The 20460-nt window shown below is 51.1% G+C and overlaps 1 protein-coding gene across 1 annotated transcript in view; it reads right to left on the bottom strand.

The window, feature by feature from the left end:
* LOC116277073 (partitioning defective 3 homolog) overlaps window positions 1–15955 on the bottom strand; it is a 117846-nt gene extending 101891 nt beyond the window's left edge. The window contains exon 1 of the mRNA XM_072955214.1: window positions 15641–15955. Coding sequence (XP_072811315.1) covers window positions 15641–15760 — 120 coding nt within the window. The 5' untranslated portion in view covers window positions 15761–15955. The remainder of the gene's footprint in view (window positions 1–15640) is intronic.
* Between the last annotated feature and the right edge of the window lie 4505 nt (window positions 15956–20460).

Genomic DNA, 20460 nt, shown 5'->3' on the forward strand with positions numbered 1-20460 from the left:
CAAGACAGAGGCTCAGCCACGTGGAAGGCACCCTGCTGCTCTCACTCCGACGCACCTCCCACTGTGTCCAGCACAGGGCCGAGGACAGTCCTGACAGAACGGAGCCCGAACAGTCTTGCCAACCCTTAGAAGGAAGTAAGGAAACAGGAGTGTCCCACATACCCAGCTCAAGCCACCAGCTCGCTTCCCGCACTTGATCCAGACACTGTCATTAGCACGGCAGCGCCTGCCCTATCACCAACGCCAGGCAGACTCCACGCCCCAGAGGACAGCAAATGCCAAACACACACCTGAATACCCACTCAGGTTCAGTTACAAAAGACAAAGAAGTCTGGCTCCTCACCACCAGGACTATTTCTTAATTAACTCCAGTATTAGTCACAGTTGTCATGCAGTTTTTCCACAAAGGATAAATTTCACTCTCTTCTGTACACTTTACGGAAAAGCCATTCACCACCTGCAACCTGCATGTCCCACGCAATCTTCATGGTGACATCTCAGCGCAGTAAGCCCAGAGTGTCAAGCCACAGCTGTCAGCGGGGACGGCAGTCCTCCTGGAGGTGGGGGCTGGGGCCTGCACCACGAGCAAAAGGAACACGCCAGAAATCCTTCCTAATGGGACACACAAGCCATGTTTCTTAAAAGTGCATCCAATTTTATTTACAAGTAATAAAACATGTAATAACAGTAGAAATTATACACTTCCTTTCAAGAAGCACATGTGTGCACAGTGATGCTTCATATCCCAGTAACTGGACGTGTCTATTTTTGGCCCTCCCTGGGTTGTAGGTGAGGGGAGGGGAGGGTGGTGACGGAGACGTCCCCGGGGCCGCACAGCGGCACGTGGTGCCAGGCAGAGGGACTGCCACCTGGGGGGGTGGAAGGGAGACCGTCTGTCCTGGGACAGCGCAAGCCTCTGCCTCTGAGCAAAAAGGCATATAGCTCTGGGCACAGGACAGAGGGAGGAACGAAGGGGCCGAGGTGAGAGCGACTCCGGGCCGGGGCTGCCATGCAGGAAGTGAAGGTGGCCAGGAAAGAGCACAACTCTGGGGAGACTGGAGAGGTGACCCGTCAGGACCTGGAGAGGCGTGCTGGAGACAAAGGGGAAGAGGGCAGGGCCAGTTTTCAGGCCGACACAGGTTACTTTTACCTGGAAGGGCCAGCGGACCACACGGACTGGAGAGTGTGGTAATGACAGCTGTCCTGGGGGAGCCTCCCCGCTGGGAACGTGTGGGGGTCACCACACAAGGGGGAGGGGGCGTGAGCAGCAGACACCCTCGACAAGCGGTGGCTGGACAGCTTCATTCCCAAAGCCTGACACCTACCAACTGCACGTCAAGTATCTCATTTTAAGCAAAACTGAATGAACCACATTTAGAGCCTTACAGTGGAACTGCACCCTGGCCAAAGGCTGGGCGCTCAACCGCATGAGTAAAGTGAATTTAACATATGGTCAAACCTCCCTTGAAAACTTCATTTAATCACCCAAAAGCACAAGGAGATGCCCCCGCAATGGGGGCACTCAGGGATGGACAGACACCACACAGGGGACGGGGGTCTCCCACCTCCAGCGCCACCCTCAGTCCACGCCACAGAGGGTGGCCACCATCACCCCATCTAATGTCTGCCTGTCTCTGCTGAGCATGAAGAATTTAGCCGATTAAAATGAAACACCCTACTGATGCAATACCCATAAGCTTCCACCAAAAAACAAACAAAACCCACATGAGAAAAATAACCTCTTTAAACATGACACTTTTTTGGCAAATGGCATATAATCCAAAATATTATCAGATGTTCAAAACTCAATCCATTTTGCAGAATTCTGACTTAGAAAAGTAAGACTCATACTCAAGTTCTAATCAGCTGGAGTCTAATCACTGGAGGAGTTGCCTTCTACACAGCCTTCATCAGCAGGTGGATGAAATTACTTCACTGCCTCGTCGGCACACGAACTCGCGGGCACACGGCTACTTCACCATTCCAGGAAAGGCATCTACAGTGGTGCAGCCGCCCTGAACCTCTCAGAGAAGCTGCCGTGTAACCTAACGTGTTCTCATCAGTCTCCTTCTGCAGCATAGCCTGGGAAAGCTGTCAGACCATGAGTTAGGAACTCAAACTACTTCTGAGGTCTGTCAGCCTTGAAAGTTCAGAACATACATTTTACTGCTGTGCCCAGATCAAGAAAAGGACAATTTTAAAACATGACACAAACTAAAAAGACTAAACGTTTGATGTTAGATGCAACACACACACACACACACACACACACACACACACACACACACACACACATCCCAAGAGCAGAATAAAGATGGTCACAAGCCCCTCTGGACACTCTGGCTTTGACAAGCGGAGCCAGCGTCCCCTACCCCAGAATCTGGGCCGCTCCGTGACTGGTCTGGCCCAGAGAAGACAGGGGTAATGACTCTGTGCTGGCCTCCAGGCCTAGGTCCCTGGAGAAGTCTCTCCTCTCTTGACTCTTAGGACATCCTCTCCAGGCCCTGAGCCCTGCACGCGGGAGACATGACGACCAGGTGCTCTGGTCAACAGGCCCAGGAGACCCCAGCTTCTACCACCCCAACCAGTGCCAGACACGTGATGGAGCGAACCAGGACCCTCCAGCCCAGGTCACCTGCTGGTGGAATGCCCCTGAGAAACCCCGGGTGGAGCCCCGCCCAGATTCCCAACCCTCCAAATCAAGGGATGTGATCAGTCGTTGACTGAAGAAGCCATGAAATCCTGGGTGCTGTTATGTAGCAACACCTAAACATACGTAGATTTCAAACAACATTATTACTAACCAACCTACAGTCAAGTGCTATTTGAAACTGCTCAATAAGAAACAATTCTCACATGAGCACTGTCCCCAGACACATCATGCCTCTAAAGTAATTCCTAACAGGTCTGCAAGATTCAGTGCAAGTCCCTGGAGCTGCAGAATACATGAAGACAATGTTTTAAATGTCCTCACGGAGACCTGCACTTTACCGCTCTCAAGCACCCTTGAGGAAATGGCTTCCCATCTTGCTCACCTCTTGCCGGTCACACCATGAGTGCCCAAGCCTCACAGTAGCGGCCCCAGGGGCCCCGGGAGCGGAGAGGGCCAGGGCTGCAGGCATGCCAAGAGCCCGGCCCCCGTGCAGATGGTCCAGATGATGGCCCACATGAAGAATGACAGCTCGAGCATCTGTCCCCTCTTCCTGACTTCAAGTAACAAAGGAAACATATAAACACCTGGGAGACAGGAACCAGGACGCCAGGAAAAACAAAACCAAGGCCGCGTGCAAGTTAATAAAGCTGATGGGGGGGGGGGGGGGGGTGCAGCAGGCAGCGCCTCCAACAGTGCTCAGGTTCAGGGGCACGTGTCTGCCCTCGGCCTCAGGCTCTGGGCTGTGCGGACCGGGCTGTCGGAGGAGAATATCCCAGGCAGCAGAGTGTGCAGCGAGGAGAGGAAGCCCCTGCCCCGTGGGTGTGCCTACGCCTCCTCTCCCACGGTTTCCCCAGCACACGGGGCTCAGCCACCAGCGAGCCGGGGAAGAAACTGCAGCCGAAGGAGCATTCGGTCCACCGCCCACAGGCCCTCCTTACCCAAACCCAAGTCTGAGCTCTCCTGTTTCTCCACATCACAGGCACCAGAGGACCTCCTCCCACTCACACAACTGGGGCGAGTCACTGGTGTGACCTTTCCTCCTGCTCACCCCCCACTCCAGTGCAGTCTTTTTACTGCTCCTCCTGGACCTTTCACTCATTTCCATCACTGAACTCAGACCAGGCGTTGTGAAAAGCTAACGGCTAAGACCAAGGTTACCTACCACAGGCGCCGTCAAGTGTTTCCACAACTAAAGCTCAAACCGAACAGGCAGGAGGAATGAGTGACTTAAAGTCAGAAATGAAAGTGTAAGACTGAGCTACTGTCATGAATGTGGCCAACCTGTGAGCGCCCTGGCTGATCCTCTCAACTCGTGTTCCGGAAATTTCCGCGCACAGCTCCAAGGCGGCAGGTCCCACGTCACACAACACAACCACCCCAAGCACGGAGAGGGAGGCTGCGCTAACCCAGCGGCCCTCCACCCGGGCGGCACGGGGACGCGCTCGAGGAGCTTGGAACAAGGACTGGGACCTGGACTGAGACCAGGCCCAGGACCCCCCCACCCCTCGACCCCGCCCCGGAGACCTGCTTCCCGCGCCTGAGGGGAGGCCGAGCATCGGGTGCCCCTACTCGCAGCCAGGGCGGAGAGCGACTGCTCTGGAGTCATCTGGGGACCTGGTTAAAACGCATCTTCTGAGAGTCTGGGGCGGGGTCCAAGGCTCCAACAAGCTTCCAAGGAGCGAGGCCAGTGCTGCGAGTCCTCAGACCACACTTGAGTAGCAAGGGGCTTCGACGTCCAGCCAAGCGCACAGGCGCCAGGCCTCCGTGACCCGGCCAGCTCCGACTCCGAAGGGGCACTTCTTCCCTAAGCCCAGGGGCCCGTCGGAAACCCAGCTCTCTCCTCCGACGGGCACCGTTCACCTCACCCCGAGGGTACTGCAGGGGCTCGAGGCCCAGCAGGCTCACGGGCTCGGGCAGGCCGGAGAAGACTGGCAGAGCCGTGGGTACCTCCGCTGTGCCCTCGCGGAGGAAGACCCGGGCTGCACGGCGGCGGGAAGCCCCTCCCCTTATCACCCAGGCCCACCACGTGCACCCACGGGGTGCCGGCGCGCGTGCGCAGCGCGCGACCTCGGGCCCCATTCAGGGGGCCGCGCGTGCAGGACAACACTGCTGAGTCACCCCGCACCTGCCCACCGGCGGCGAGGGAGCCTGGCCGGCCTCGTTTCCCTCCGCTGAGCAGCAGCAACCGCCTAGAGCGCGGGGGCCACGGCAGCGAGTCGCCCGCAGCCCCAGTGCCGGCTCCGCAGCCGGAGGTCACAGCAGACGCACAACTTGCTGCCACTTCCTTAGCCCTCCTCAGCCCGAGCGTCCTCCCCCGTAAGCTCGGGGTTGCAGGCACACCAACAACTCCCTGGGAGTCACAAACACACCTGGAGCGCTGAGCCCGGCGCTTAGGGCCCGAGACAAAGCGCCCCAAGGCGCTATGCTTCACTCTTGATACAGAGGGCGTCTGCAGACACCACTGGTTCCTGTGCCCCTCCTCCCCACCGGAAGCTCCTCGGTCAGCTGGGGCCGAGAAGACACCACGGGTATCAATGTGCAGGGTACTTTCTCAACAACTCCCCCACCTGAAGGGCGGGTAAGTAATGCCCTTGATACAGCACCTCTTGTGCAAGAGCTTCCCGTCACCTGTCCTGACCTGAAAACCTTTTCTGCACCGAAAGCAAAGACAGACCTGAAAGTACCACTCCCCCAGATCAATACAGGAAGCAGCTTCCCTCCCGGTCCCCAAAACGCCTCTGCTTTGGACTAAAATCCCACCCCAACCACCCGTCAAAACAGACTAAGCTCTGTCTAAAACTCTCCCGGGTAAAAGGGTAAAACTTAAATATTCTCACCAAAAACAAATAAATACAGGAGGCGGTGACTGTGTTAACTTGATGGGGGGAGCTCTGCGCAATGTGTATGTATATCAAACCACGGCGTAAACTTTAAATATCTCACAATTTTATTTGTCAATTACACCTCAGTAAAGGGAGGGTGGGGGGAGCTCCCCCAGAGTTATTTCTCTTCAGTTTTGTTATGAAATGCTGGAGTGTTCTGCAAGGCACCACTCACCACTTTCACTACAAACCATGAAACACAAGAAGCTGCAAATGGAAGAGAAGGGTAATAAATTTCAATCTCCCACGCTGAATGTCTCTCACGTCCTGTATGAAACAAAGGCTTTGGATTTCAAAGGCACTCATGTGAGACAATGTTTACAAACAAATACTGGAAGGGATCAAAGTCAAACAGGGTCTTGCACAACTAGATAAGCTTTATTATTTTAATCACCACTTAGCAACTTCCCTAAACACATATGCTGAGAGGGAGGAAGCACTGCTTTAATTAGTAAGATGTTTAAAGTCCTCCAAGAGAGGAAAACAAGTCTCAATACTGTGGTGGGGAAAAGGCGAATAAGAGATGGTGGGCTGTGATGACCTGGCAGGCCTGACTCCGCAGCCTGGCCACACCCAGAGCCGGGCAAGCCTCCCTGACACCACTCCCCACTCGGACGATGAACAGGTCAGTTCTTGGGTGAAGCTTCCAGCTGACTGGCACTGGGTGTCTTTAGCTGAACTAAGGTATTAAAAGTCGAATCAGTGTACCTACCTATGCTCTGTGCTCACTTACCGCTGACTAAGTAGCTGCCTCAAAATCACCGTCTTGAAGATCCAGAGAGGCGTAAAGAAGTGTTACGGGCACGTGAATTATAGAGGCTTATATAAGGGTTTAGAGAGGTCACAAAAACGCCAGCTTTCTCGTTTTATTTTATAACTTAGATTATCTCTTTGAGCTTCAGGGGATTCTCAGAACTCCCACTAGTTAATAAACACCAAGGGTCTTTAAATTAAAATATCTGTGCACTGTGTAAATATCGATCGTATTTACAACTTCTAGTGCTGCTCTTTCCAAGTTTCAAGAGTTTTTTTTTAATGGAAAATGTGTAACCAATGCCTTTTAAAATATGGTAAATAGAGCAAAGAAACTTCACATAATCTCCATTCATCTAACAGTGTAGCACCTGCAAGTGTTTTATAAAAATCACAAGGGCTAATAGCAGAGAAAGGCACACAGCTAAGAAGACAGACACACCCCCGATCTGCAGAAGAATCAAACTACTGGCTTATCAGAACATTCTTTTTCCCTATTTCCAACTGGTTTATTAGTAAGTACTAATACTGGGATTTCTAGAGTACTTTTAAGAATAAAGTGGTAACCCTTTTAACAAGTCATGTTGAAAAATGACAACTGGTATCTTAAATGAAAATCAATTTGCCTTTAAGAATTAGCCATTAAAAGTGGCCTTATCTACGTGTAAAACTTGAAAGAAAAAGAGCTAAAACTGACTAAGAGTCTATAATATGACAGAAGAATTATCTACATTAAATCCCTTGATCTCCATTACTGTCAACAAACAAAAACATTCCCAAATTACAGGCAAGAAAACTGAGGCTCACAGAGCTGGTGGGATGGGCCAAAATTCAAAACTACTGTGTCCAAAACCAAACACTAGAAAAGTTCTTCCACTGTGGACATCCTTGGAGCAATTAAACCAACATCAGTGGGATTTTGTTTCTTACATTGTGAGAGACTTTCTGAGAATTGTTGAAGGGAGAACTTTTTCACCAGACATTCAATTTCCCACATCTAGAGCAGTTCTAAGTAGGATGAGAAGAAGCAATTTAGAAGCACTTCTTCACTGGAAAAAGCATTCTCAGCAAAAAGCAAGGGAGCAGTACAGCTAACATCTACTCCGTTTCACCTCCTGCAATGCTTTTTCACCTTCTCTCCTCAAACTCTCAACAATCCCACGAAGGATGTGGTTTTAGAAGCCAAGGATCCTGGGCTTCCAGAAGTTACCGATCCTGCTCTCAGACAAATGATGCAAACTCCTCCTCTGCGTCCCCGCCCAGAGTGTGTCACGGGACATGCCTGCCTCCTAGGAGAGAGATCCACCACCAAACTTTCCACCTCCAGCTAATTGTGTGTTTGCAAACATCTGTGTGCTAAGAAGTGAGTCACAAAATACAGAAGATAAACCTGAATCCACCATAAAAACTTCAGGGTTTTATAAGCTTTCCAGGTTACCTTGAAAAAAAAAAAACCCCAATAGTATGTGCTTCATAATTTAAAATATGACCCATTTCCTATTCATCAGACAGAACAAACGCTGAAAACCTCCACCTTCCAGATACAGCTGCTTAAACAGCCATCCATCCAAGTGACGCACGTTCACTAAGAGGTCCTCTTGGTTTGTCTGAAAGGTTTTTTCCAGCTTTCTAACAAAGTGGTAAAGGTGCCAAATCCTACATTCAGCTTCAGCGGATTCAGTGATGAGTCGCATGCTGTGTGGCGGTCGGCACATGCCACCTCCCTCCTCTGCAGGTGCTGCTGGCTGCCGTGAGAGAACCCCAGCTCAGGGCACAGCCCTGCCGGGCAGAAGCCTGGCCAACCGCTCTTCACACAGGACTCTGCACACTGGACTTCAGAGTCACAAGCTACACACCTTAAATGCCTTCGTGTGTTCCCTGGAAAATGGTGTATTTTTTAATTCTGATTTTTAATATTAGATTTAGAAAAAAATTAAAACACAAACATGAGAAAACTGCCCATTTTTTTTACTTTAGACTTTGAAGAACTAGATCAAAACACCCAGTCTCGTACCAGCCAGCTGCACAAAACCTGTATTCTCTTCAGTGGTTTTGATCTGTTAATACAACATATTTAAGTGTTTAGCAATTTTAGGTTTCTGATATATAGTGAGTTGTTTTCTGAAATAAGCATAGAATAGAAAACATTGATTTTTATCACAGAATTTCCCAAAGAGGACTTTTCAGAAACATAAACTCTGTCATACAGATTCGCTCTCTAATCCGCAGGGAAGCAACACAAGCCACCAGAAGAACCACTGCCAGGAAGAAAATAAGCCCCAAAGGCTGCCTCGCCGTGTCGGAGCGCTGAGAGCCTTACAGACGGGGACTTCCCGACTTGACCGTCATCTCTAAAACCGCTTTATGTGTACCGCCGTAAGAACACGGAGGTGTGAATGTGCATGTGCGCGTGTGTGCACACACCATGCATCTCGGATCATGCAGTGCCACACATACATTTAGCTACACTTCACAACGGAAATGGCCACAAGTCACTTCTGAGCATATAATTTACCCTAAAAGACAGCGAGGAATGCTGACGGACAGCCTAACTTTCAGACAGCGTGTGCCTGCCCCGGGGACACGCCCGTCACTGCACAGGAGGTGAATGAGGGGGACATTCCACAGTGGGGGGGCTCTCCTGTCAACAAAGGCACTGCACGCACCCAGGCCTCTCGGCCCAGGCTACCAAGACCAACCACCAGACTCAAGGCTTCTGTGGCTCGGGGGACTGACAGCGGGAGCCCAGCCCGGAACCTCTGAATGTGGGAAGATGAAGATGGGAAAAGTGACGCTCACAGAGCTTGTGGGATCTGCCAAAGCTTGAAACTACAGACCAAAACCAAAAGCTGGAAAAGCTCTTCCACCGTGGGCATCTCTGGGCGTCCAGGTCAACTGCAAAGGCAGCTGGTAGCTGTGCAGGCAGGACTCTCAGCTGGGGAGAACAGGGCAGAATAGGTGAACGGTTAGCTGGTGAAGCCTTGACAGGGGCCGGGGGGACTGGGGACTCAGAGGCTTACTGCACAGCACGGGGTAGGGCAGGCGGCTTAAGAAAGCAGGTCCACACACTATGGAAAACTCCTAGAAGTAGCCAGCCTTCACCTGAGGTTTTTGAGCATCTCTGACACAGAAAAACACAATTTATGGGACTCTCGGCACATAAAACACCTTAAAGTGGGGCTTTGTTCACAACAGCTAATGTAGTCTATCTTTTTAACATCTTTCTTGATGTACATAACATTTACCCATTTAAAGTGTACAATACAATTATGTTTAGTGCATCACCACTGTCTAAATTTAGAAGATTTTCATCACCAGAAAACCAACCCCATCCCCATAAACAGTCACTCACCATTACCCCCGACCCTCAGCCCTGGCGACCACTACTCCCCTGTTCTGGACCTTCCATGCACATGGACTTCATGACTGGCTCCCTTCACATAGTACCATGTTTGCAAGGTTCATCTTTGGTAACACTCGGGTCAGAGCTTCATCCTGGCTGAATAATATTCTAATGTATAGATAGACCACACTCTGTTCAGTTGATGGACATTTGGGTTGTTCTGTCTTCTGGCTATTAAGAACAATGTTGCTACAAACGTCTATCCACATGTTTTTGTGTAGACACGTGTTTTCATTTCTCATGCATGGGGGGGCTATTTTTAAGAGGAAAAAACAAGTAATTCACATTTCAAGTCATTTAGAATGAAGCTTGAAATTTTATTTCTAACTTCCAGTATTAGTTGATGGAGGAAAAAAGAATAAACAAAAGTAGTATTTAGTCTCATGAACCACATAAAGACGGCAGGCCACACACAGGAAGACACAGCTACAGAGGAAAGTCATTTTTACATAATCCTTCCAAATGGAAAACAACTTTCACAGGATAAAATAATGACTAAAAGACAAAAGACAAAAGACAGTCACCTTTCTACCATGTTCACAGAACTTTGCACTTCTTTTCATAAAGGTTTTTCTATTCTCCATGCAAAACAGAAAAAAATACCAAAAATACGCAAAAGGTATAAATTTATTGAGCCACCGCTCTGCTGCCGGTGACCCTGGTGGCAGCCAGGACTGCTGTGTGGGTGGCCCAGGAGAGCACACAGTGTGGGCCTCACCCCCAGAAAAGCACCCCCACCTGTGGGAAGCACCTTCCTGGACCAATTTTACACATTTCTTTCCATCCTTGAAAAAAATGCAAAGGGCTCTGCTCGCCTTTCAAGTGTTCACTGTCACCCACCTGCATCCAACTCTACTGGCAGGGAAAGACCTCCCAGGACAGATGGAGCGTCTGCACAAGTGGGACTTTGCATGTCACCTCCGTGCCCAGTTCCTCCACGTTCAGCAGGAGCCCAGGGCACCCCCTCTCAGGTCCTAAACGTCTCTGTTCACTCCTGGCACTTACCCACGGGCCCCAACTGACAGGATGAGAAGCGCCAGACCCAGCACAGGTGTCTCAGGACCAGATTCCTGCACGGCCCTGGCCACCTGCCCTTGAACCAGGCCCAATGCAAACCCCCAGGCAATCCCTCTGCCTGGTCTGAAAAACAGCCTGAACTCCCTGAAAATAGCTGACACAAAAGAGTAACTTCCAGGGACTCCAAAATCACACGAAATCCTAGTTTGAGTTGGAATCTCTTTGTGCCAATATGCCGAACATGCCAGACCTTAAAGTCCTTAAAACTGTGTAGTCTCCAAAGTGAAAGTGCGCTTTTCGCGTGGGAAGGCGCGTGATGTGTGTCCCCCACGCCGCGCGCACCCCAGCCTCCCCGACAACTACCCGCCAGGCCGGGCAGGGCCGCCGCCTTCAAGCGCGCACCTCCCCTGCGGGCCGAGAGGCAGTTCTGTCCTGAATCCAGCGCCCCAAAGCGCCCACAGCACAGCCCGTTCCCGGGGGTCACACAGGCGCTGGGGAGGGGGGGGGGGTCCCGGGGAAGCCCCAAGCAGGGGCACCTCGGGCAGTCTGGGCACGCGGCGCCGGGCTTAGGCTCGAGTAGACACGGAGCACGTGTTCCAGGCGGAAGAAACCGAAAATGCTGCGCAAAGGCAGCAAGTGCCAGCGGTCCAGGCGGGCAGGGGTGGGGTCTGGGGAGGGACAGGCTGGGGGAGGGGGGGCGCAGGGGGCAGGCCCTGCTGAGGGAAAGCGGGTGTAGAAGAGTTCGAGGAGATGTGCATTTTAGAAAGGCCAGACTTTCAAACACGTTTCGTGTATTTTTCCTTTTTGAAAGGGAAGGCGGGAAAAGGTTAATGAAATAATAAATTTTATTTCGTTTCACTACTCAAAAATACTGTTACTCAAACTCTGCAACAATATAACTATGTCCCTAAAAGTTTCATTTAAGCTTGTAAATGTGTAACAACATGCAGTCATCCATCTGCTCACAAAAAGTCTCACACCAACCACAAGATTTTCCATAAAAGCCATGATTTATATGGTTTTAGTAATCAACATCCCTCCCTCCCAAAAAGGAAAGCACGTTTTCAAAAGTTACTGTCCATAAATTTAAGTTTTTCAAATAACAACAAATTGCTAGTAAATAACTCAAGGTTTCCACACTTGAAGGACAGAAGCAGTGGCCCCAACAGAGGCCCAGAAATCAACCTAGAGCCAAAATCCATGACTTTTATGTCCCCTGCCCCCCACCACACACACACAATTTGCTCTTCTGGTTGTGGTGCTGCTTAGGCAAAGATTAGCATTTCTACCCATTCTTTAGTGCAGCTACACAGTGCCTTCTTAAGCAAAGACCAAACAGGAAGAGGAGACCACTGGGGAGTTTCAGAAGCAGTAAAACTGGGTGGTGAGTAAAGCATATTAGAAATCCACATGCAGTACTGAGGGGACCCCGTTCATCACCCCACTCAGGACTCACGTTAACCCTGCAAGGGAGCAACCTGGTTAGGAGATGAGACAATGTGGCTCTGTAGGGCTGGTTTGCGCAAGGTCAAATGTGAAAACACCTAGGTCTTCAAACCCAATCCAAAGGTCGCACCCCCAACCCCCGCAGAAGAGGGCTGTGGGGGATGGGGAGTGAGCTAAGAGCCACGCCCCTCCCTCACTTCTCTCCCTGCTGAAGAGCAGGAGCGCTGGTCCACCTGCTGCCCCGCCCAAATGCCCTGTCCTCCTGCACCAGCACACGGCAGGAGTCCCCAGCTCTGCCCCAGTGTTCCCCGTCCTCCTCCGCTTGGTCCTGCCCCACCATCGGACTCGAAGGCACCACAGGAGCCAAAGAGCCCTGGGGCCCAACCACCTTTATTCAGACCACTGCCCTTCCTGCAACGCCTGTCAGAACACTCTCCATATCCACACGCCTGGACCCACTGCTGACCCACAGAACCAGAACACCTCAGCCAGGCAGGTGCCTTTTGAGGTCACCCCACCATCCAGTTAGGAAGCACTGCCCTAAACCAAGGCCAGTCTTCCCACTTACCAAGCACAAGGCAAATCCTAGTGATTACATGAGATTCCCCCACCGTCGCCACCATGACCCCTCCCATCTCCGAAATCCAGAAGCAACTGCTATTCGTCTGCACCACCCTATTACCGATCAATGCTGCTCTCCTGTGACTGACAGTCTAATATACTCACCCTGCCTCCTAGATTACATTCTTGAGTGTAAGAATTCAGTCTTACATTTCTTCATAAAGCATGAGATTTGTACAGCAGCCATTCAACAAATCAACAATCTTTTAAAAAACAAACCAAAAACCAAGCATGGAGATTTTCGTATTTTTCTCCTAGCCAGAGTTTGGATGCACAGCAGGAAAAATGGGAAGTCTCAGGCCTGCCCTGATCCCCTCAGAATTAAGAAGGGGCCATCAAAGCCCTGAGAAAGCAAGGCACCAGACCACAAAGCCAGGGCAGGTGGCACCCTGCACCTGTGTCCACCAGGGACCACAGGGGAGCTGGGCTGCAGACACGTCCACAGAGAAGTCCATGTACCCGGGTCCTCGAAGTCTAGCAGGGCACCCTCCTTAGAGACGGTCTGGACAAGGATGGGAAGCAACAGCCAAAACATTTGCACCCATCAGTGATCACAAACAGAAAACCCTTTTTCACTAGAGGAAGAAAAAAATGCTACAAGTAAGTGTAAGCCTTCAAATATCTGCTTCCTGAGAACATTTCTGGTATTAAGTCATACCACTCCACGGCCCAGAAGAACTGACTTGTTTAACCTGAAAACCACTCAAATACAATGTCAAAAAATTAGCCCCACCACACCACAAAATGCTCTCTGCAGAGAAAGGCTTAGACGCTCGGGATCTTTCTTTCCCTTTTCCTTTTTGTCTTTTCTCTTTTCACCTTGGTCGGTTTTTAAACAAAGCCACAAGCATGCTCTTCCCCCATCTTCCCCACCAGATGGGAGCTCGTCATGGCACCTGTCACCTAGCAACCAAATGCCACTCCACAGCTATCCAGGTCCTCACACAGAATTTATCTTGTTCTACTCAACAGTAAAGGGTAAGGAAGAGATAAGAGAATAAAAGAATAAGTGTTACTATGTGTTTGCTCCATACTCATGTTAAAGGGGGTGGGAGAAGGCAGAGTGACTCCTGTTTAATCTCAGCCACTCCCTAGTCTTTTCAGAGGTAAAATTACAAATGGACCTGGAAGACCGTCTGAGAGGCAGCAGGCTTGTGAGCCGGTGACTACTCTGCAGAACACAAAACCCATCTTAAAATGTACCTGCTGACCTGTGAGCTGCACTTCAAGAGAATTTTAGTAATTCTAGAAACCCCTGAATCATCCCTGAATCGTTTATATCCAACTCCAACAACACTGTCACTCTGAGATTCACCCTTCCTTCCTCCCTCTGCAGCAGGCCATCACTCTCTCACCCACCCTTCCACACGAGGCTCTGAGCTCTTCTCCCGGGAAGCCGGCCACGCTCTCAGGTCACTGTGAAACCCGTACCGCTAATACCTAAGAACAAGGTCCAGCCCTGTCCCCGAGGCCTCTCTGCTCCGTCTGTCCGGCATCCCCGCGCCATCTGCTCCCACTGCACCGCCACACGCCACCCGCGCGGCCGGCCACCTTCACCTGGAGGTCCATAGGGAGCCTCTCTCCCAGACTCTCCCGGGGCTGCCCAGCACCCCGGGCAGTGCCTTGGACACGGTAAGTGCTGGAGAATTCCTGTGGAATGGACAAACGACTCAATCAAACAACTACGTTTGTGTCTCCCAAACAATCTGTTCAACCAACATGCATCGAGCGCATAACAATATGTGACTAATTTTAAACATGTAAATGACTAATTTTTAAGCAAGTAAGATTTAAATTAAGCATGTAAGCAAAGAAATGTGGATCACTCCCGCCCCTAAGAAAACTTGAGCCACTGCAGAGTATACATTACTGTATTTCTCTTTCCTTTCAAGATTTATTGTGTTGGTTTCCTGAGTCATGTGCAACCCGATTATTGACACAGAACATTCAAATCACAAATTGCCAATCCTTTAAAATGCTAAATGTAGGTTCAGGGGGTTTCCCCCCTCCACAGAGGTTCAAGATAAACAGGTGCCCAATTTCCACAAATTTTATTTGATTTTCACTAAAAAAACTTTAACCAAGTGTATCATTTTAAAAGTTAATTAAGGTCAACATCTTCCACCATTGTCAGGTAATTAAACATCGCTAAGATTATACTTAAAAAGGCCAAATTTATGCTATTTTTTTCTCTGTACTTAAAACAATAGTGTAAAAAGTTTTTTTCTTCTTAAATTTCAAAGAGACTTTGGAGAACACCACCCCAGCACCCCGTATACACTCAATCAGGCGGACAAAGCCACCGTCCCCCTCACTTGCGGCCCCAAAGCTCACAGGACCCAAACCACTCCAACGTCGGGGACAAAAAGGAAACTGTAAAGGTGAGTGTGCTTTCCACCCGACATTACTCTCCGGAAAAGGAATTATCCTCAGGTGCTTGGGAGAAATCTGGGAGGCGTGGGCTGTTGTCAGACAAACACAGACGATACAACAATTTAACAAAACGCCTTTTCACTTCTGACACGCTGTAGAGGAACGCAGTTAAGAGCAGACCATGTTATCACTCCGCGAGGGAGGAAAGAGGGAAATCTATTCAACCCCAGACTCGGGCTCCGCGTGGAGCAGACGGGTCCACGCAGAGGTGCTGGCCGGGAAACTCGTCACCCAGGGACCGACTTCGGGCACCGAGGTGCGGGGCTCCGGCGACGCCTGCGAGCCAGTGGGAAGGGGCCCCCCGCCCGGGGGCCCCAGCGAACCACTCCCGGCGCGGGGAACGAACTACTCCGCCAGAAAAGTTACCGGGCCCGGCCTCCGCCATATTGATCCCGGCGCCCCCTCCTCCGCCGCGCGCCCCCGGCCCCTCACCTTGGCGATGGCCTTCCGGTAGCGGGTCACCGCTTGCTGGATGAGGCTGAAAACTTTCATGCGGCCGTCCCCGCACGGCACGACCACCCAGGTCCTCCCGAAGCACACGGTCACTTTCATGCCGCCGCCGCGGCCGCCGCGGGCCGGCCCGCGCCCCCCCGGTGACCGCGGCCGGAGCAGCGGAGCGCCCGGGCCCGGGGCGGCTGCACGCGGGGCGCGGGGCGGGCGCGGGCGGAGGCTAGGGGCCGGGGCCGGGGGCCCTCTCGGCTCGCATGCCCGGCCCGCCGCCCTCGCCTCTCCTGGCCTGGCCCGGGGCTCGCCCGCCTGTGCCCGCGCGGCGCCGCAGCCTCCGGCCACCTGTTCGGCGTGTCGGCGCGCTCGGCGGCGGGGCCGTGTGGCGCTGGCGCGGCGCTCGCTCCGGGCCGCGGGGGAGGGGACGGCGGCGCGGGGAGGGGCAGGGAGAGGCGGGGCCCCAGGGGCGGGGAGAGGAGGGGAGGGGCGCAGCAGACAGGGAGGGGAGGGGATAGGAGGGCGGGGAGGGGGAGGGGGAGGGGAGGGGCGCGGCGGGCCCACAACACTAAGCACGCGAGGCGCCGGGGTGCGGGGCGGGGCGCACGGCCACCTCCTTCCGCGGCCGCGCGCCCCCGCCCCCCGCCTGCCGCGTGCTCTCTACAGCCCCCATTCCTTTGTCACTGTGCACCCCCTTCCCCGGGCGCTTGGGCAGGGGCGGAATCGCGCCCCAGAGGGCCTGGTGCTCCCGCCTGGGGCCTCCCACCCCGGCGGCCAGGCGGAGTCGAGGCGGCTACGCGTCACCGGCAGAAATGAGGGGTCTGCTGGGGGGAGGCCCTTCTCCCGAGGCCACTATTTACCTTGAAGCCCCGTGACCCGTTGGTGACCCGCTCGCCTCAACGGGCACAACTCCAGCATCAGCAACTCAGATCATTTTATTTCTTAAAATTCTGCAACCCAAGCAATCTTGACGCAAAGCTGTGAACAATACGCTGAGAACGCCGGCATCTCACCCGTAGAGGAACCCAGCTCCGCAGGGAGCTACCTGCCTGTGACCCGACAGCAACAGTTCAGAGGGACTGGGATCAAGTCAAGAAAAGTGGCGCTCCCCGTGTCTCGGTTGTGACGCTCAGACTCAGTGTCCCTTACCACTGTGTCTCTGCGTTGAGAGAATGGCAGATATCCACAGAGTCCTGGCCCTCGTCGTGTTTGCCCGCGTGTTTAGGGTGTGGGAAAGCACCAACTGCTCCGTGAGCTCCAGGAGAACCTCTGGCCAGAGTAGGAAGAGCTGGTGGCCGCCCACCTCCCACCTTAAAATAAGGAGACAGGACAGAGATGCAGCTGCCTCCCAGGTCCCCGCAAGTCCACTGCCCCAGGTGCGGTGCAGTTTGTCATATAAAACATTGTGCTTCCTCTCATCCACAGCCCTTGACAAACACAATCAGTTGTCCTGGCAAAGCAGTGCCGTAAGTAGGTTCCTTGTGTCATCTTTTACCCCAGGACACTAACCAGTGTTGAAAGCACTTGCCCAAGGCCCCAGGGGAAACTTGAGGCAGACCCAGAAGAGAGCCCACTTTCCTTGCACGCACTCCCGGGAAAGGATCTCATACTTCTGTTGAGCCGCAACGCTCAACATTTCTACCCAATAATTAAGTTTGTGACAATGAGGACAGCTCTTGCTGAGGTCTTCTTGCTCCTTGAATTAGAACTTGGATCCAGGATAACAATTACTGATAATTATAGACGTTTCTGTTTTAATCTTTGTTTGGGGAGGGGCTTTCTCAAAATAGTTCTAGCTGAAAGGCAAGTTCAGGAAGAGCCAGAGCACACTGGACATCGCGGGGATCCGGGTTCAGCTCCCGAGTCTACCACTGAAGAGTGCCTTGGACGCGGCGCCCAGTGCCTCTCGGCCTCAGTTGTATCTGCTGAAAAGTGGGGCTGACGCTCTCCAGCTCATAACTGGTGAGGACTAAACAAAATAATGTGTTAAGAAAAAGAATATGAAAATGAATATATTTTCAAGGCAAGGGTCAAATGTATGTCTATGCGTGACTGGAACATTGTGTCGTACCCTAGAAACTGGCACGTGGTAACTGACTATACTTCAATTTAAAAAATAAAATAATGTATTAAGATACTTAGTATGTGCTGCCACATGGGAGTGTGTAGTTGGTAGAGTCCAGTTAGGTGAAGGGCAACAAAGTCAAGACAGGAGGGCAAAGGATGGTGCTGCGGAAGGGGTGGAGAAGGGAGGAGGAGGAGGAGCCCAAGGCTCAGGGAAATCGCTGGGCTGGTGATAACCCCATTCAGTGCTGGGACCCAGCTCATGGCTCTCAGATCTATACTCATGTCGCTTTAATGTTGTGTGTGTTTTAGTGCAGGTACTGGGAACTGAACCCAGGACCTCCTGCATGCTCAGCATACACTCCACAACTGAGCTAAACCTTCCGCACCTTTTCTTAAATTTCTTTTTTTGTGGGGGGTAGTTAGGTTTTATTTTTACTTATTTATTTATTTATTGGAGGTACTGGGGAACGAACCCAGGACCTTATGCAGGCACTCACTCCACCACTGAGCTATTCACTTTAATCCAATTCCACCCACAGTTGGAGAAGACCTTCCACATGGAAAGCACTGGCTAAGCATTGCAGAATTTTTGAAATGAGGAAGAAAAATATAGAGTTTAGAATAAGACAGCTACTTCCATAACTGCAATTCAAGACATTAAACACTAAGTGTCAGCAACAAGTTTATGGCAGTGCTGGGGGGAGACCTGCTTCTGAGCACACGGGTACCACTTATCTCCACCAATCCCTTCCACTAGTCAGTAGTTAATAAGGGTTTAGACAGGTTTTCAAAAATATGATCATAGGGTTAACAATTATGTCGTTGTGTTAACATCTTAACTAACCAGAGAAAGCCTTAAAGCTTTATTTAAATCTACCTAGTTTATCTAGAGGCAGCGATTCCCTTTACATTAGTCAGTGATGAAAAACTAATGCTGTGTTAATTTTAGACAGCAGACACTTTGGTGTCTTGGTTCAAATGCATAAAATTTCCTCACAAATAATCTACTTTCACTGATATGCCCATTGGACATGGAGCCATAAAGATGCTTTATTTTTACTTATTTATCAGGGCCAGCTGCTTTCACATCTCTAAAGTGTTCCCTTGACCGAATTGCTAGGGCTGAGGTGAGCATAAAGGCAAACCTGGTCCCAGTGGGAGCAAAATCATTCAAGGCAATGGTCAAGTGTTACATAAATATTTTTTAGTGTGTTTTTGTCTTAAATTCTGCATATTCCAGGATAAAAAAAATTATGTTCCTCATCTCTATACTTCTCATTTACCATTGATTGATTAAATTGGTTTGGAAACACCAGAGCATTCTGAGAATTAATTAGAATCGAGCTGGGCTCTGTGCCTATTTTGCAAATGGGCAGGTGTGACCATGTGGACTGTAATTTTAACTACGTCCAGCAGCATTCGTATGCACTGGGAAATAAATACACACCCTCTGTGTGTAGGAACAGTACTATATCACCTAGCATCTCACCCTTGGAAAGTTAATAATTAGGAATTTTTTAAATGTTAACAGGACTTTTAAAAATTCATACCTTGGAAAGCAAAGTTATCTCTGAAATATCTCACACACATGATGGACGCCTACTCAACATGATGCTTAAGATCATGTTACCAACCCTGTGTGCCTCGCCCCACACAAGTTTAATCCAGTAGGAGATCTGGATCAGTACCCACCACATAATGACGGTCCACCTCCTTCATACCAAGCACTGCACTACAGGCTGGGTATGCGAGTGAGTTCCTCCCTCAAGAGATGCCCAGTCTGGCAAAGGTTTCAGATGCGAGCAGACAATCACTAGAGTACAGCTGGTGCGACCCAGTGGGGATGGCAGTGGTGCCCAGAGGAAGCGCTCCCTCCTGGGAGAGAGGAGAGAGACAGGGTGGAAGCAGACCATCTAGAGAGAAGCCGCCCAAGAGAAACATCCAGGGAAACACGTGTGTGGCTAAATCTTTCAGTGGCCACAGATGAAATTAATTTTTAGAATATATTTTATTCAATACAATATATCCTATTATCATTTCAACATATAATCAACTTTTTTAAAACACTAAGAATATTTTCCTTACAGGACATTTGGTCTTGTCCAGAACATCCATGAGCATGTGTGGTCCATGCCAGATGGCTCTGGGCAGGACACACTATCCAGGACCTTTTGGCTTGGACCAAATATCTCCATGGCTGCTTTGGACAGGACCGAATATGACCAACTCAAGAACCTTCTGGTGTAGACCAAATGTCTCACAGATGTTTCAGACAGAACCAAATGTCTACTAACCCAAATTTTTCATACTTTTTTGCCCATGAATTCTTCATGACACAGCATGTCTCATGAACGTGAGCCTGCCCTCCACGCATTCAGTTACTCGTCAGACTTACCGAGTAACCAGCACGTGTGTGGCCTTGTGAGAGCTCAGCGGCTACACGTAGCCGGTGGCCACCGTGCCGGACAGCACGGCTCTAGGGGAGGGGCCTGCTGCTGACAGAAGCCACGTCAAGGAGCTTACAGATGGATCGAGCTCCCCGAGGTCAGAGGTGGTATGGGTCTCAGCACTTACCCAGAATTGTCCTCACAAGGCTGGATGCGCACTGGTCACTCAGTAACTGATGAATGACCTTGGATGTGGGGGGGGTGGGGAACGACAGCTTCCCGACAGAGATGCAACTCGTGTCGTAGCACAGCTGTGCTTCGGACAAAACGCAGAGTGTGCGTAATGAGGACGGCGCG

This window comes from Vicugna pacos, chromosome 35, assembly GCF_048564905.1.
Source record: "Vicugna pacos chromosome 35, VicPac4, whole genome shotgun sequence".
NCBI lineage: Eukaryota > Metazoa > Chordata > Mammalia > Artiodactyla > Camelidae > Vicugna > Vicugna pacos.